This window comes from Seriola lalandi, unplaced genomic scaffold (genome assembly GCF_002814215.2).
Source record: "Seriola lalandi dorsalis isolate HSWRI2012SDOR001 ecotype SW California unplaced genomic scaffold, Sedor1 jcf7180002054953, whole genome shotgun sequence".
Lineage (NCBI taxonomy): Eukaryota > Metazoa > Chordata > Actinopteri > Carangiformes > Carangidae > Seriola > Seriola lalandi.
In genome coordinates, this window is record NW_019525504.1 from 2,333,468 (window position 1) to 2,352,035 (window position 18,568).

At 39.1% G+C, this 18,568-nt stretch overlaps 1 protein-coding gene across 3 annotated transcripts; it reads left to right on the top strand.

Annotated features, from left to right (window-relative positions):
- The first annotated feature begins 1,199 nt into the window (after positions 1 to 1,199).
- LOC111645510 (uncharacterized) lies at positions 1,200 to 17,541 on the top strand. 3 transcript variants are annotated; one of them, XM_087170564.1, is made up of 14 exons: positions 1,200 to 1,607; positions 4,068 to 4,772; positions 7,044 to 7,163; positions 8,876 to 8,995; positions 9,819 to 9,938; positions 10,623 to 10,742; positions 11,201 to 11,320; positions 11,491 to 11,610; positions 12,878 to 13,009; positions 13,156 to 13,275; positions 13,525 to 13,644; positions 14,011 to 14,136; positions 15,016 to 15,135; positions 17,315 to 17,541. In XM_087170564.1, exons 1-14 carry the CDS (start codon positions 1,277 to 1,279, stop codon positions 17,449 to 17,451), a joined length of 2,511 nt encoding a protein of 836 aa, XP_087026690.1. In that variant the 5' UTR covers positions 1,200 to 1,276; the 3' UTR covers positions 17,452 to 17,541. The 3 variants fall into 3 exon arrangements, with proteins under 3 accessions (XP_087026690.1, XP_087026691.1, XP_023250518.2); XM_023394750.2 differs by having other exon boundaries at positions 1,201 to 1,607; positions 4,068 to 4,643; XM_087170565.1 differs by lacking the exon at positions 12,878 to 13,009.
- Positions 17,542 to 18,568: the final 1,027 nt, after the last annotated feature.

Below are 18,568 nucleotides of genomic sequence, written 5' to 3' on the forward strand. Positions count from 1 at the left end.
GAATCATCCCATGTCTTTATTATTCAGGTCAATGACCCAGAAAACAGTTTGCACAGTTTGCACTACAGGCCATGAGAGGGCAGCATACTACATATAAACTGCACTCACTTAGTATAATGTGCTTTACAAATATTTGTGTTTAAATTAAGTATATGGCATTTGTTCAATCTCCATACCTAGAGGCAATAACGCTGTAGATAAATATATATAAATAGTTATTTATTGGACAAAAAGTCCTGCAAGTTCCCAGAATAGAAGAAAATTTTAACATCTACATGAGATCTGAGCAAACTCCATCTGCTGATGAAAATGTTGGAGGCTGCTGTTTTACAAAGTCATGAATGAATTGTCAAGAAATTTGGAAAACTGTAAAGGTTCTGAATGCATGAAACATTAACATCTTCTCAGGAAAAATGATTATAGCCAGTGATAGAAGAAGTATTGATGATCTTTGACTTTAACTAAAAGTCATATTACAATTTAAAAAGACTCCATTGAAAGTAAAATCCCTGCATTCATAATTTTACCTAAGTAGTAGTGAAGCATCAAAAGATAAAGTAAAGGTGTAAACTGCATTTAAATGTTTTATTTTAAGATTGTTTTTTTTATGTTTAATGGTTGAGGTGGAGCAAGTTTTTATCTACATTACATAATGCTGGTAGATTCATTTATAACAATGCATCATCTTATATTTTATATTTTGCTACTGCTGCTGATGATGATGAAAATTTTGATCTTACAAGTATCTTAACTAAATGTACAGGAGTAACAGGCAAAATATTTGCTTCTGAAATGTAGTGGAGTTTAAGTATAAAACTGTAATATAGTAGAGTACTTGAGTAAATGTACTTAGTTACATTCCACCTGTATAGGCCTACCTATAGCCCTCCAGTGCATTGCTGATTTAAGTCTACTAGCTGCAGTAACAGTCTAACATGAAAATGCACACTATATTGTTAAAATTGTTGTTTTATAATTAATAAATGATCAAATAATATATGTATAATAAAAAAAACAATGACTGTGAATATCAAGTCCTGCAAATCAAATGAATTAAGTGCCAGTGCAGAAATACAGAAATGTTAACAGCTGCTCTGAAACCAGCCTCACTTGAGGAACTCCTTCCTGCACTCACGCCAACTGTCTGTGGATTGGGCCTCTGGTTCCCCACGCCTTGTGGGCCGTGGATCAGATCGTATAAGTAGGCTACATTCAGCTGAAGTGTCGGACACCCAGAGGCCACCCAGAGAGGGACAGGGAGCTGCGTGCAGGCAACATGACTTCATTAACGTGGGGACTGCTCTGCTTCATTGGTATTCTGGCATCGGGAACTCTGGGAATTTTCCCACAGCCTCGCTCCCAGCACCGACAGAGTCACTCAGTTCGTCCTTTGAACTCACGAGTGTCCCCGCAAGTCCCGTCAAGGGTCCGTCAGCACTTTGAGATCAAATCGATTGAGCAAACATCTGACGAAGTAGCAAGTGCTGAGAGTTTTCAGGAGGTCCAGCTGGGAGATTACTCTACCCGAGGCTTCCAGCAGCAGCAGAGTGTCCGGCCAGGTGCCAACAACTACCTGACGCAGGAGAGCCGGACCACAATCAGCGCAGGTTGGTACATGTAGGGATTGCTTCCACCTCCCCAGCACTTGATATCCATGTGTTTGTCATGGCTTACACAAATTTGCTATGGATCTAACACTTATTAGTTTTTTTCATATTTAAATAAACCATATTATAATGCATAATAGGAGGATCGGTATGATTTAGTGTTAGACTACGTGTACTGTAGTGTGTGTCCAGTGTACATCCAGTTTCTACCTCACATGCATCACCATCACATTCCTGTCACAGAGCTGAGCCTCTGTTTTTGTAATTGTAAATATATGTAATATTCCCTTAGTTGGAAATAACATCTTGCTCATTTTGTATCAAGAAAATACAAAGATGTTATTTGATTAAAATATAAACTAGTACAATGTAGTATAAATATAACGTAACTTAATGGTAAAACTGAGAACAGACATATGACATTTGGAGCCGTATATAGGTTAAGAAATGTAGTGGCACAATTAAATGTTTTTCTTTCTTATTGTGTATAAGATGGAATATTGTTTCATATCTTCAGAACAGCAGTGAGTCTTGTTAAATGACCCTCTGGGTTTAATCAGATGCTTAGCTCTGTGACTCAAATGTAATAATAATACATGAGAGGCACAAACTGGGTCAAAATTAAAGTTTTATTTTTTCCAATGGCATAATGAAAATACCAATGCACCACTTTTATAAGATAATAAGTGCAATGCATTTTGTATAGCCTATATGTATACAGTATATATATATATGCCATTAAATGTATAGATCAGACTATATAAGATGTCTTCAACAACAGCCCTAAAACCTTGTAGTGCATTCTGTTTTCCCTCCAGTGACTTTCACATGGAAAGTGTTATCAAGCTAATTATCTTTCATTCGCCTGCCATGCAGCATCTTAACTTACTTGCCTTTAACCCAAGTAACAACTGCTATAATGCTTTTCCCTCTGCCTTTTCCTTTCCCTTGGCAAAGCTGGTGGCAGTAATTCCAGGTTTTATCGCTATCAGCCTGCCCATCGCCCACTGCCAAAGAAAAGCAAGCTGTCTTCACAGCTGCATCACAATGCTGCACCATTTGCATCCTGGCAGCCTGCTAAAGACTCGAGTGGCTCTCCTGCATCCATCAGAACTGGTGCAGGTAGCCATAACTAACACTTTCTCAACTGACTTAAAAAAAGACAGCTGCAGAGTTGTGGAGTGACTTTTCTGGCACATAAATCTCATATATAATTGAAATTAAAAGCAACCATAGCCCCCAAACACACTGTATTTTTCTCCTACAAAGTTTGTTTCTCATTTATTAGGCCACATGCAGTGCAATATTTAAACGCATAATATGTCATTTTGTATAACAATAACATAAGACGGAGTTTGGTGACGTCAAAGTAGCATGGGATCATGGGTGTTGTTGTCTTCACCACCATTGCCATCGTTGCAGTTAGCTTCTCTAGGATCAGGATATTATCCGTAGAGGTCTCATGCTCTCCAAAACAAACGAACCCCGTGATTACATCTGGTAAAAACACTGAATAGAATAGCTTCATGTTAACTATCAGTGTTTCTCTGATGCTGTGCAACAGACACAAGACCTATCAGAGGGGCTGTTAGCCTAGCTGCTGCTAACATTTGCTCAGCTTGTTTCTCTGATAACTTATGATCCAGACATTCAGGAGCTGAATTATCTGCAGAGGTTTCCTCTTCTCCAAAACAAAGTGACCCAGTGGTGAAATTTGGTAAAAAAAAAAAAAAACAAAAACCCAAAAAACCCAAATTAAAGCAGTTTCATGTTAAAAATCACCGACACCGACTCAGAGGGGCTGGGAGCCAAGCTGATGCTAATGTTTGCTCAGCTTATTTCTCTGATAATTGAAGATCCAAACATCCAATGACTGAAATCCTTCATCCAGTTCAAATATATAGTTAAAAACGAAGAGATCTAAAAAGTGTATTTGTAAAACTGTGGTATAAAACTGGAGGAAATGTCAATTTTACCGCATTTTATAGTTCAGTGTCAAATTTCACCCGCTGATATTACAGCAACACTTAAAGGGAGGTTTCATACATAATCAGGCCCTATCATCATTTCATCATAAAACCTCCAGAAACTGTGTTTTCATTGTTTTGGTGGTCTGCCTCATTTCAATACTCATAATGGAACTATTCAGCACAGACAGGTATTTTTTCACATTGTCTCATGTTGTATTTACTCTGAACAATCTCCACCAGCATCAGAAACTGCAGTCCACATCTGGTATCTCTATAGCCGCCATTTTTGAGGCACACTCCAGCTATGGTCTAGCTTTAGAGCTAGCTGCATGTAGCAGTTGTGATAACAACTTAACTGTGTGAATGCAGGCTATAGGAAAAGACCAGCACTAATAACAGTTTTACTAATGTTGCTACAATCCCAAAACCTTGTAAAATACATTTTTGAATCCATTTAAAAATCTGTTTTAAACGATTATTTCTTTTACAGCAACAAGATCCAACTGCAGAAATCGGCCTATAGACCTGGTCTTCATCATAGACAGCTCCCGCAGTGTACGTCCTGCTGAGTTTGAGAAGGCCAAGGAGTTCCTGCAAGACATGGTGGACAGCTTGGAGATCGGGTCCGATGCCACGCGAGTCGGCCTCGTCAATTACGCCAGCACAGTACAGATTGAGTTTCTACTGAAGACGTATTTTGACAAGTCTTCCCTGAAGCAGGCACTGGCCCGTGTTGAGCCCCTCGCTTCAGGCACCATGACAGGCATGGCCATTAAGACTGCTATGGAGAAAGCATTCACTGCAGAGGCAGGGGCCCGAGCTAGTTCTGTGAACATCGCCAAAGTGGCCATCATAGTGACGGATGGGAGGCCCCAGGACAAAGTGGAGGAGGTGTCAGCAGCGGCTCGTGCGTCTGGGATTGAGATCTACGCGGTGGGAGTAGACAGAGCTGATATGATGTCCCTCCGCCTCATGGCCAGTCCCCCACATGATGACCATGTCTTCTATGTGGAGACCTATGGTGTTATAGAGAAGCTCACTTCCAAGTTTAGGGAAACCTTGTGTGGTAAGGATGATGATAATGGGAGTGCGGATATGCCAATAAATGGTGGAATTGATGATTATGGACTAGGCCTAGATGGCAGGAAAGACGGTAATGGAATAAATAATGAAAATGACGATAAAGGAAACAACGGTATGTCAGATCCATCTTTTTAAATTCACCTGTGAGTATATGGGCAGCACCATCGAGGGCATCTCCATTCTAAAGTAAACGGTCCTCTTCTTTAGTCTTTAAGAAAAAAGGCAAAGTAAGTGATTTACTGCCACTTGCTGTGTTTGCATTTCCTATAAAATAATGATTACTAACTGTTGCCATGGAGATGGTGAAAAAATAGTTTAGTATCAATGCAGTTAAAAATGTACAATACAATGTACAATAAGTCATGTACTAACCAACTTAAAGAAGAAGACAAGCCTCTGATCACTGGTTGATCTGCTGACTCAGAGCAAAGTCTCTGTACTTGAATACTCAGAAATGGTTGAAACCTAAAATGATGCTACCTATACTCTTCACAGGGAGCGCGCTGCTGTTTGCACTCTGCGCTTTATCTTGTGCCTCCTGCCGCGTGCCCTGCTCAGTTACCTGAAGATGTGCTTAGCTGCCCAGGTCCACGATTTTGGCTTCTGCCAACATTTAACGGCCACTGCGAGGCAAAAACTAACTTAGCTTGGCGTTAAATATGACTAAAGTATTGTTGAGTGGAAAAGTTTATGTTCTTCAGGAAATTTCACTTGCTTAAATCGCTTAGTTGCTTAAATTAGCTTCTGAATGATTGCATAAACATTATTATCTTTAGATATTCCTGAAAAAAAAAGACAATGGAAAGTTTACTCACTTTCTAGCAGGAAAGTTAGGTAAGAAAGATCGATACCATTCTGGTGTTTATCCATTCATTAAGAAGCCAGCAGCCAGTTAGCTTAGCTTAGCACAAAGTCTGGAAACAGGAGGAAACAGCTAGCCTGGATTTCTCTGAAGGTAACAAAATCTGCCTACCAGCACATTCAAAGCTTAATAGTTAACACGTTATATCTAATCTAAAAGTGTAAAAACAACAACTTGTACAGAGATTATGTGCAAGACCATTTCTTGGCTTGGTGCAGTGACTTTCTGGTGTCTATGGCGATTGCCTGGCAACCTCACAGTGACAACATGAAGTCCAACTGTTCCTTTAAACAAAGCACTAGTTAAGGACATATGTTGATATTTCCTGCTAAATGTACATTTATTTATATTTATTGCAGTACTTAATGCTTCTAGGCTACAGGCCAACCGCTAATTGCCATGATAAAACTTCTATAGCAGAGTTGGAAATATAAGAAGAAGGAATATTTCAAAATAAAATTGTAATTATCGAATTATTTTGTACAGAGACCCCAAAAGTCACATTTTACTCAGAACTACTTTTGCATTCTCTCACAATACATTTTGCATTCTCTCACAAAAACTTTTCTGTTCCCTCACAATTCATCTGCAGTCCTGCATAATATATTGTGTTACTTTGCAATATATTTTGCATCCACTCTGATCCTATAGAGGAAGGTTGGCTGAGCTTTGAACTGGTGTGTATTGGTGACACACCTGTTATATTTGAAGCATGAGTATCTGGCATCACGATTCCTTCTTAGCTAATGTAAATACATCAGGACGTAACTGAAGCACAGCTGCAGCTATTGTCTGAGCAATAACCATATCCCCAGCCACAGCTCAACCCACTGACAAGCATGCGGCAACAGCTTGGCCTTTTTCTATAGATCAGGGGGAATGCAAGTTATTGAGAGGGAATATTTCAGAGAAACACCATGACCTTTTTGGGGCTCCGTACTTTTGAGTAATTTTACTCAAGTAAAGGATGGATTTTAAAATGTCTATATTTACACTTCTCCTCTTTCATGTAACACTCTCCCTGGTGTCTAAATTGTCAAAAATCAAGACTAGTTTCTAGTTCCTCCAATTCAAAAACATGCTCTTGACAGCTTGAACCTGAGGGGTGAGTTCAACCAACCTCTGTGTTTCACTGAGACTGCCTTTGTCGTCTGGAAGAGTGACGTCACAACTACATACATAGTTATTATGAAGTGTTGCCTGCGTTGTACTTTGTGTTTGCATGGTCTGTTCTGCATGGAATTTTCTGTTGGAAAATTAAGATGGAAAGTTTTTCAGGTGACTTAAATTCAAAAGCCAGTTTAACATTTCAAAGTGAATAATTACTAAATGTCTTCCATTACTAACAACGCAGGAATTGAAACAACTAAAATAAAATCACAATAACAACACGAATGATAAAATAAAAATGTGCACTATTAATCAGTGTATACTTACAAATTACCAATATCCATATAACAAAAAAAAGATCAATTTAACTATAGTCCTAAGCCAATCAGACACTGGGATGTTTCTTTTCAGGTTTGGATGCATGTGCTCAGGGACACAGTTGCCAGCACATTTGTGTCAACAGTGACAACTCATACTACTGCAAGTGTCGCTCGGGCTACGTCTTGAACCCGGACAAGAAAACATGCTCACGTAAGAATCTTTATCTTTGTTGTGATGTTGATGTTGTGATGATTCGCCATTTGAAAACTACTGTTGAAAAAGTTGAACATGGCTAAAAGTTATATTTTGACCGTATTTTCCTGTGACAGTGATTTGGGATTAGATGGGGAAAGCTTCATTAGAGGTGGAAATGTTGAACTTATAAAATATTAAAGTAAGAATTTAGATGGAGCCTTGGAATTCCAAGTTCCTAAGCTTTTGAAGATCCTTTTGAATGTAAGTTAGTGAGGCATTTCATACTGTGCTGCCACACTGCATACCTTCTCTTGTTACCAATGTTTTGGGTTGCCCTAAATAGATTAGGGCAAACTATTCAGTACAAATTAATAAGCAGGGCATGATGAAGGCCTGGATTGATGAGAGGCACAAACGTGACATGTGACAGGTTGGAATAAATGAACTCATGCAAGCAAAAGTCTAAACCCTGAAGTTAGATATTTTGTCCCAAGATTGAGTTGAGAACACACCGTCATAAGATGTTGTTGAAACTCCAGATCTTGAATAAGTGTCAAAGCAGACTGGAGGTCATGTGACAGATTTGTCCCTTGTATCTATTTTCTTGAATGAAGTCAAACAGACTTTCACACTAATTCAATCCATACTCTAAATGTAAATATAAGAGTATCTGAATTACTTAGAAATCAGAGTTTATGTGGTGCAAAAATACATTAGGGCAGGTAATATCGCTTAAATGATCATAAAACTTGAAAGACTGGGACCGATGCCAAGAATGAAACTGACCATATGGTTATGGCCATCATTTATGATATAAGGAAAAGCAACCCATCTCTTTGACAATGATACAGTGATAGTGCACTTTGACTCTGGCAGGACTTAACCAGCTGTCACAAGAGCATGGCAGCTTGAGCCCTGACATGTAACTAGTGGCTCTGTCCCTGGTAGAGGCCAGATGACCACCCTCTACCAGGGTAAAGAGATGATAGGTAGTTGGCGTGATAGTATCAGAACCTCTGTCAATCAAATGACCACAGTGAGACACAAAACATTTACAAAGACATACAAAACAACCAGGAACTGATACAAAATGACAGCACAGCAGCTACTTACTGATGTTATTTTATCTTAAGTTGTTTATTTGGCATTCATTTATTACACTGACTAAACAAAATAACCATCAAACCGTTTATTATGACCAAGACCAGTGCTCTAAATTTGAATCTTAAAACATTTTTTATTAATTTCCAGATTGTGCCTGCCTTCTCTGAACCTGTGCCCCAGTCTTGTTCACCCATTCAAAAGTTTCTAAACCCTCCACTGGGCCCAGGCTGCTACTCTTGCCTAAGCAGGAGGTGAAAGGACAAGTGGATCCTTTCTCCAGATCACAGGCTTGACTGACTGTCACTGTTCAGTGAGTTAGCTAGAGTTATTGCTTCACGCCAAATGCCCTTGCTAAGTTGAGAAGGATGACAGTCAGCCTAGGCAAAACAAGGCCCTGTGCACTGCAGTGTAAGAGCAACAACCCGTCAACCAAAGGTCATCATCAATAGCTCTCTCACCCACCAATCTTACTGAACTCAGTACAAGATTATAACCATAATTCCAACCATAATTATCCATGGAAATACATGGATAAAACTGTTTTTATTTACCAATTTACTCTTGGCTTCTTTGACTTGTTTAATTAGACTGAGTTAGTAAGTTGTGGGAGTGTCTCTTTTCAGGTTCTGATCCATGTGCCGATGGACATGACTGTCAGCACATTTGCATGAACAGTGATGACTCATACGTCTGCAAGTGTCGAGTGGGATACGTGTTGAATGCAGACCAGAAAACATGCTCACGTAAGAACACAAATACTTCTGATAAAATTTGCTGCTTGGTTCCACATGTATGTGTTATGTATGAATGAATATTTCTAAATATATTTATGGCCTCAAAACTAATTCATGTTTTTTCTAAGTATAGCTGTAACCTTCATGTACAAAGCAAAAGCTGGTCGGTGATCTTATGCTGTGTGTCTCATTTTGTTTGACTAAACAGGAGATACTTTACATTGTATTAACTGGATCATTAACAATTGGCAATCAAAAGCTCCATAATGACTTCCACAATAAGAGCATCATGTCAGTGAAGATTTTCTTGTCAGGTTTGGTTACATGTTCTTAGGGATGTTTCATACATCCACAAATGTAGAATAGGATATGTTTTTAATTCAAACCAGATAACTTGCTAACATAAGAACCTGGACCTTACTAGTAGACTCGATATTTGTATGATGGCACAAATTTTCTATAAATTATGTTTGTTATATTTTTCTGATGTACTTAAACAAAATCTGTAGAAATACCTTGACTTGGGAATTGATGAAATCATTTTGTACCAATAGAAAACTTGGCATTCTCACAGTTTTTTGATGTTGTTGAAGCTTTCTTGGAGCCATCATGGAAGCCATTACAGTAACTTACCGTAAGGCATTTCCACACTGGCATCAGTTTCATTGTGATGGTTGCTGCTTGGATTTAGTTTATTTTGAAGTTGAAGCGAATCCTTAGTTCATCTTGAATTAGTAGCGGATCATTTTTATGATGTTGCCCTGAGGAGTGTTCCACAGCTTGTTGTTGACCTCAGCGACTATCAGTCACATGTAGGTGTATCTCTTTCCAGATTTGGATACATGTGTCCAGGGACATGACTGCCAGCACATTTGTGTCAAAAATGGCGATTCTTACCTGTGTATGTGTCACGAGGGATATGTGTTGAATGCAGACAAGAAAACATGCTCACGTAAGAACCCTTACAGTTGGTTTCATGTCATTTCTTGCTGCACTGTTTCTGAACCCAGCCTTCAGAGCACTGAAGAATCCCTACAGTTTTGTTTGCCAAAACAGCTTTAAGACTTTATTTTTATCTCAGTGTGCAGAAGTGAATATTTAATTTATTCGAAAAACTATAAAATGGGAAACTGGGATTGATGCACGAACATGAGTATGAGTTTGAGAAAATAGACATATTAATTTCAAAAGAATTGATTGCACACCAAAGGGGCTATTTGTAAGTTTTGCTATTGCTACATAGCTAACGTTAGCATTAACAGCTGTTTACTTACCAGTCTAGAAGAAGTGTTGCAAGTTCAGCATCAAACTTCATTCCTTTACTCACCAAGAGCTGTCTCCAACAGTGGAAAGCAACGTCAATGTTAACTCACATGTCTTTTCTTATACTAATGTTAGCATGCTAACCAGCTAGCCCTAGTCCATCTTGTCACTTTCTGATAGCAGCTCACTGTAGCCTCCATCTGCCCTGAAGATGTAGTGCTGCTCAGAGGGAGTATTATAACATCTTGTCTTGTAAACACAACAATGGGTGAAGTAAATAGTATACAAATAGCCCCTTTAAAGTCTTGGCTATAATGTGCTTGACTGATGTAATTAGATTGAGTGTGTTACATGTAGGAGTGTCTGTTTTCAGGTTCAACTACATGTGCCCAGGGCCATGACTGTCAGCATATTTGTGTAGACACTGATGATTCTTACATCTGCAAATGTCGTTTGGGATATGTATTGAACGCTGACGAGAAAACATGCTCACGTAAGCACCTTTATCTTTTCATTGGAGCGTATGGGCAAATTACATACAGACCACAATGCATGCTGCATGACATTTGATATGCATATGTGCTTTTGTAGTTAATTGAATACAGAAATGACAAGCTCTTGCTTTTGAATTGAACTGAACATTTTCATGTGGACTGGACTGGGTTTTTCTGAATAAGAAATTACTATAATTGTGAATGACGAAGAGTTGAAAGGTATTTTGGACAGAAACACTCTCTTCCTGCCTCTTTTTGCTTATAATACGGTTTGTTCTGAGCACTTTTCAGTTGTTTTGAGGTCAGCCTGAATAACTTAGAGACTTGGGAGACTGATGTACTCAAAGTTAACATCAGTAGTTAAAGGAACAGTGGCCAGACAGAGGGTCCAACATTTCAAACTCACCTTAACTGATGTTATGAGATGTCAGTTACATGTGGACCTGTCTCTTTTCAGGTTCTGATGCATGTGCCCTTGGACATGATTGCCAGCACATTTGTGAAAACAGTGAGGACTCTTATATCTGCAAGTGTCAAGTGGGATATGTGTTAAATGCAGATCTAAAAACATGCTCACGTAAGAACTTGCACGTTATGATATGCATGTCTCAGTGTCACTAGTTTTCAAAACTGAAAAAAATGTACATGCCTGGATAGAGGTAGAAAAAGACTTGGGCCATGGGCATCATATTTTATAATGGTCGGCCCTGATGGTGGAATGTTAGCTGTGGAGGTGTCTCATTTCAGGTTCGGATACATGTGACCAGATACATGACTGCCAGCATTTTTGTGTCACAAATGGTGATTCCTACCTTTGCAAGTGTCATGAGGGATATGTGTTGAATGCAGACCAGAAAACGTGCTCACGTAAGACCCTGAATTTTACTTATATATTTTATATGCATGTCAGGGTTGACAGGTGTCCCACCAAATTCCAATATTTGAGGTAGTTGACTAAATGCTACAAAAGAAATTATGTGGGGATATTTTATTATCTGGACCAATATGCATGTCTTAGTGCAGTGTCTGTGCATGATTACAAAAATGCATATTTGTGTCAAAAATTTTGATTCTTACCTTGGCAAGTGCCATGAAGTATAGATGTTGGATGCAGAAGACATGCTCATGGAAGAACCAGGATTTTCTTACCTCTGCAATTTATGTGGTTGACAAAATACTACAGAAACCATTACTTGGAGGATTGAAAAATCTCTGTTGGATTATTGTTTGCCAGAAACATCTAACAAAAGGTTTATCTGGACACCTGGAGCTGGTGAAGCACTGTGCTCTATACATTGGGCATATTAGCTTATGTAGGTTGTTCTAAATAGTTAAGAGAAGCTGGTTGTGAGTTCATTTTGAATAGCGACTGGGACTGATGCACATAGCAATGACTAACATAACTTGTAAGTTGGAGGGTGACCCATTAAAAGCTCCAAAACCGTTTAGGTTATCCATGATAGATGTAATTGGACTAATTCACTTAGAGTAGTGAGTGTATCTTTTCATGTTTGAATGTATATTTGTGTCAACAATGTTAGTTCTTACCTTTGCATGTGTCATGATGGATATGTGTTGAATGCAGACCAGAACATGCTGTAGTGAGACTCAACTTTTAACTTTGTGTCGGGATTCCTATCAAATTCCATTACTCTAGGTGCTTGATTACATTTAAAGTCTCCCTCTGGAGGATTAAAAAAATGCTAGTAGTAATAATATTATAGCCCCCAAAATGTTACTTTTGATAACAAGAGTTAATAGAGCACATAACAGCTCTTGTTAATTGTCTGCAATAGTTTGGGTCTGTCAGTATTGACTTTATTTTGAATAGTCTGATAGAACCACAGGTATGGTTTAGATAGCCATGATTTAATATATTGTAAAGAGATTGGTGCCACATTATAAGCTCCACAAGTGCCCATTGATACTTTGTGGAGTGTTTCTTTTCAAAATTGGACACCTGGCTAATGAACACACCTGCAGCAACTTGGTGTTAGCCTGAATAAGTTGGATGCTTGGGAGACAGACAGCATCAATTGTAAAAGGACTTACAGCCAGACAGAAGCTGTATCAGTGCAATCCCTGCTTGTATGCTGTAATGAGTTGTCATAACACGTGGACATTTGATGTCCAGGTCTCTTTTCAGGTTCTGATCAATGTGCCAATGGACATGATTGCCAGCAGATTTGTGTAAACAATGATGACTCGTACATCTGCAAGTGTCAAGTGGGATATGTGTTGAATCCAGATATGAAAACATGCTCACGTAAGAACTTAGAGCTTACTTTTGGATGTGCTCAAGTGTCTAGGGTTTGCTTCAAAAGTGCTTTACCACAATTCCCATCACAGGTTCTATAACTTATTAAGGATTCTTTGATTGTTGAAGTTAGCTGTGGAAGTTTTTCTTTTCAGGTTCAGATACGTGTGTCCAGGGACATGACTGCCAACATATTTGTGTCAGCATTGATGGCTTGTACATCTGCAAATGTCGAGAGGGATATGTGTTGAATGCAGACCAGAAAACGTGCTCACGTAAGAACTTGGACCTTTCTAACAGATGTTCTCAGGATTTCACTGTTATTTTCTAGACTGAAAGTGTAAAGTAAGTATTGGCTGAATTTGTTGATTGAATTTGTTTGGGAAGTTTAGCTCAGTCCTTGAATCATATCTCAGACATTGAGAGAAATGGAGCAAATGGCAATAGTCATAGGGTTCACAATAGATAAAGAGGTCCTTGAGTGATAGACTAAGTCAGTCAGATGTGGAAGTGTTTCTTTTCAGATTCAGATGCATGTGCCCATGGACATGACTGCCAGCACATTTGTGTCAACAGTGATGACTCGTATATCTGCAAGTGTCAAGTGGGATACGTGTTGAATGCAGACCAGAAAACATGCTCACGTAAGCACCTGAATTGTATCAATATGCATATTTGGGGTCAGTGGTGTCATCCAGCATCTCAGTTAGCACCACTTTTCAAAGTATCTCAACGGGACTGGTTCATCAAAAATTTTAAAGACTCCATCAGGACAGTAGGGGCTGATGAGGCAATCTGTCTTTTGGACACACCATACTTTATATCATCCATCATTCTCGTCTGTGTGAATGAGATATGCGAGACTGAGCATATTGAAATATATGGGTTGACATCATTGTGGGATCCACTTCTTTTAAAGGGAACTGTGATCAAAGGCTCTGCAAAAAGGCCAAGTGATTGTTTTGAATGTCCCAAGACAAAGTCACTGATGTGTGAGCTTTTCTTTTCAGGATCAGGACTGGACACATGTGCCCAGGGACATGACTGCCAGCAAATATGTATCAACAATGGGAACTCATACATCTGCAAGTGTCGAGTGGGATATGTTCTGAACATGGATAGGAAAACATGCTCACGTAAGAAAGTGATTCCTTTCAACATTTTTACAATATCTCAAGATGTTTTGTTGTATTACGCTCTACACATGCATGTCATGGTTTGGCAGAGGATTCCATGAATATTATGGGAATGATAGCCAAGGGTTTGTTGAGCTATCAAGTCTTGTTTCAGGCTCGGAAGCATGTGTTCATGGACATAACTGCCAGCATATTTGAATCAACCATGGTGATTCTTACAACTGAGAAGAATGGAGAAAATGGCAATAGGCATGGGGTTCACAGTGGATAAAGCGGTCCTTGACTGACTGTATGTTCAGACTGATAGTGGTGAGAGCGAAAAAAAAGTGCTCTGGCTCCACAGTCAAGGACGCTGTTGAAGTTTGTGGGTGCGCTAACGTAGATGACGTAGAAGTAATAGACAGCTAACAAGTTTGTTCAAGCAAACAGACATGCCAACCATATCTTTGTGCCAACTGACCACAAGTAGGGTATAAGTTAACTTCATGAAATGATTTAAATGAGCGACGTTTGCGTTACTGACTGATTCGCATCAAGTTGTCAAGCAACAATGTTTTGCATGCTATGGTGCTAGTTAACATGCAATTCCCTTCTATTTTCACTAAATATATTATAGTCTAAACTTCACCAACTCTCCTGGAACACCTACAGTGTCAGACACCTTTGTCCAGTCATGTCCTGTAAGCGGACAGGGACATGTCGTAAAGGATGGGGTTGTGTTCTCTATTGTTCTCCACAGCGGAGCATTCCTACATTCTAATTGGTTTCTGGTTTCAACACATGCTGCCAACGGGCATGCCACTGCTTTCCGCCAAGAGATGCTCACTCACATAGAACTTGAATGATAAGTCAGTCAGATGTGGAAATGTTTCTTTTCAGGTTCAGATGCATGTGCCCATGGACATGACTGCCAGCACATTTGTGTCAACAGTGATGACTCGTATATCTGCCAGTGTCGAGTGGGATATGTGTTGAATGCAGACCAGAAAACATGCTCACGTAAGAACTTTTTCATATATACACGATGGTGTCTGTGTATTCAGTCCTAGCTTGTCTGTGTTGCACATGTTCTCATAGCCCAGCATTTCTCACCAAACCCTGAGCTTCAAAGCATTATCATCTATTGCAACAAGTATTGAGCTCAGCCAGACTGATGTACCAGCCTGACTCTAACCCACCAAGAACTGTTGCACACATGGATATGGTTTCTATGTATCTTCCAAAAAACTGTATCAGCCAAGGTTTCAACAGCTGGCCAGGGGCTCCTTGAATGCTCTTTCCCTATAGTACTTGAAGAGGCTTTAACAAAGATGGGTTGGTCCATGTGCTTGACTTGACAAAAGCCATTCTCAAATCATCCTAAACTATGCAAGATGATGTAAGGTGAGATGCCAGTTTTCCTCATGTTAATGCATTTTTGGCTTATTAATAATCCAGAGCCCGATATAGATATATTTGCCCTTTAAACAGGTCTATAGGCTTGATCATTTACTACACAGAGTAGTACTGAAATTTGCATGTGTGGTCAGGAAATCAGGATGAGTCTAATTTTTTGTATGAAAGCTGATTTGTCCATACACAAAGCTACTGCGACTCTGATACTGCATTTACAAACACAAATCTAGACCTAGAGGTGAAGAGTTCCAGTCAAACCTAACCTCATCCCTGCTTGCTGACTCCATACAGTGGTATGTCCAGACTGCCTAGAGAGAACAGATCATTCTAGACAGTAGACTATGCTTACTATATATTGCCTGGCACAAGGAATCCAGCTCATGTCTTGTAAAGCTGGATAGGTAAAAGTTCATTTTGACACTGTCTGCATCAAGCAGGTTTGGCTCAACATGACAGCCCTCTAACAGAGGAACTGAAAAGCTGTCTTTCCTCTGAAGGTTATGCAGTGGATTATGGTCTGTTTTTCTACAGAGAACCTCAAGACCCCCAGAGGTCAAAGTCTCAGAGTGTGCCATGATTCACACAATTCACTTGACTCAATACCTTACCAGGTTAAGGTTTGTGTGTGACAGGAAGAGTTTCCATGCACTGTGTGTTAACATTTGCATAAATGTGCAAATCATGCACATTAGTTGGGCTGGGTACTCTAAAGGGCTCTAAGGTATGTTTTCTTGTTGAGATGTCCCATTGGATTCCTTGTAGACACCTACAGTGTAGGAACAGATTTATAGTTCAGCACAGGACACACACCTTAAGTCTGTAACCCCATCACCCAACACAAACTACTCATATTTTGTGAATGTAGTCTGAGTCACGGCACAAACTGTCAACTTCCACAGAAAAGAAAAAAAACTTCCTCACCATCTGTGTCCACACGTAAATTTCAGTGCAGTGCTCCAGGTAGGAGCATGGTCAAGTCTATAACACTGATGGGGTGTTTTGCCTACAATGTGTTAATTTAATTCTAACAGTTACCACACCTGTCTTTCTTTTTGCATTCTTCAGTTGTGGAAAAGTCTGTAATTGACAGCAACCAAAGCTACTGTGTCCAGCGGCAAGCAATACTGCACTTCTACTGGTCCAGCCATTTACAGCACAGTTTACAGATCATAAAAGTGTGCTGTGCTGGTGTAAGGAATGAGGGACTGCTAAGGCACTTGAGGTTGTGATGTGAGCTAGCTGTTGAGTGTGGTCTCAGTAAAGGACCAAAAAAAATGGTTCTATTGATTTGTTTTTTGTCTGTTTTTTGTATGTTTTCAGTGATTTGGTATATTACATGTATGTGAGTATATTGCTTAAATAATTAACATGTCTTAAAATCCTACTTAAAGCTAACCACACTGGACCTTCCGACTTTGTGATTAACTAGTTGAAGTGACTGAAACATTTTGATTATATTTTCTAATCTCACTCACAAAAGAGAAATCATAATTGTACATAATCTCGGGTGTATTATTGATTCAGTATCCATTGTGATACTGTGTAAAGCAACACCTAAAATTTATAGGATTTTGTCACCTTGATGATGTTTGGAACAAAGGCTCATATTGAACATCAACTCTGACTTGAAGTGGGTGTCAAAAAGTGTTCGCTGCTACTTTCGGCCTGCAAAGAGAAACATTTGAAGAGCTGTGTCGCTCTTTCTACCAAGCAGCCAAATGTAGTGTTACTAAACATGGTGAAACGCCACTCACTCTCTCCATATTTCTTCTCATTCTTTCAGAGGAAATGAGAAGTGAAATAACCCAAGATGCCTGCATGTGTGAAGCTCAGATTGTGTTCCAGAAAAAAGTACAGTCAACCATTCACGAGCTGAGCAGAAAACATATCCTTTTGCATCTCACAAGATCCACACATTGAGTTTGATTTTAAGATTTTGATTGTGTGACAGAAATATTTGCTTTACATTTTGTGTCTGTAAAAATAGTTGACATAGGCACTAGTTTGGACAGTTGCAATGATATTTGTGTTCCTAATAGTGCTTTTGATTACAATAATTTGAATCTGAATCTAAACTTTGAGTCTACAGTTTTATAGTTGCATATTTTTATGGTGTCATGATGAAGTGGTAAACATTGCAACATAAAAAAAAAAAATCAATTTCCTTGACTTTCTGTTCACTTGATGAACTTTCAGACAAAGTGAATCTGATTGAAGGTCAGCAGCAGTATTAAGAACAGCGTTGCCGTCAGAAGACATGTTAAGGACTGGCGATGTATCCACTTTTCTTGACCACCGGAAGTCATCTGTAAAACCCTCAAAATCTCTTTATGTCTCATGTCTATGATGTGTCCAAGATTTGATAGAGGTCTGCGTGGTAATGATTTCTTATGCGGTATACTGGTAGCATTATGGTTTTATATTATAAACCTGCATTTTTGCATTCACAACATGGTCTGTTGTTACTTCTTACAGTAAAGTTGGATATAACTGGTGTAAATGTTTACATATACCTGTGTATTTGTAAGAAAAGCAACATTTCTTCCTAACAGTGTAAACCATTGAGTTCAGATTCATGCACTGTAAGATAATTAGTGAATTTATAGAAACAGTAGTTGCGTTAGCTTCTTTAAAAAAAATGTGTTGTACCACATCTTTGTTGTGTATTCACTGCTCTGAGAGCATTTCTTGGTCAGTGTTGTTGTGTAGTGTTCTTGGTAGAACACAAAGACTCCATCCACAATCATAACACAACAACTAATCTCTTATGCAACAAGAGCATTGTTGCTATCCCTCTGATTGCAGCATTACGCAGAGAAAAGACCAAAATAAAACCTGATCCAATTGGCCCCTGGCTGTGTTAAATCACAGAATTACTATAATCCTTTTCTTTGAATTGAAACATTTTAACAACCTAATTACACAACATGCATTGGTAATTATTGTTTTGGTTGTAACAGACAGGTACAGTTGTTTTGGGGGGATAGGGGAAAAAACAGTTTAGGGAGCTCTGACCGCTTCAGTAGGCTACTTTGCA

Bases quoted from the DNA above. Each gene is read 5' to 3' on its own strand.
- LOC111645510 (XM_087170564.1), top strand. From the start codon at position 1,277: ATGACTTCATTAACGTGGGGACTGCTCTGCTTCATTGGTATTCTGGCA. The intron at 10,743-11,200 runs GTAAGCACCTTT...GTCTCTTTTCAG, and splicing joins TGACGAGAAAACATGCTCAC to GTTCTGATGCATGTGCCCTT. The intron at 11,611-12,877 runs GTAAGACCCTGA...TTTGATGTCCAG, and splicing joins AGACCAGAAAACGTGCTCAC to GTCTCTTTTCAGGTTCTGAT.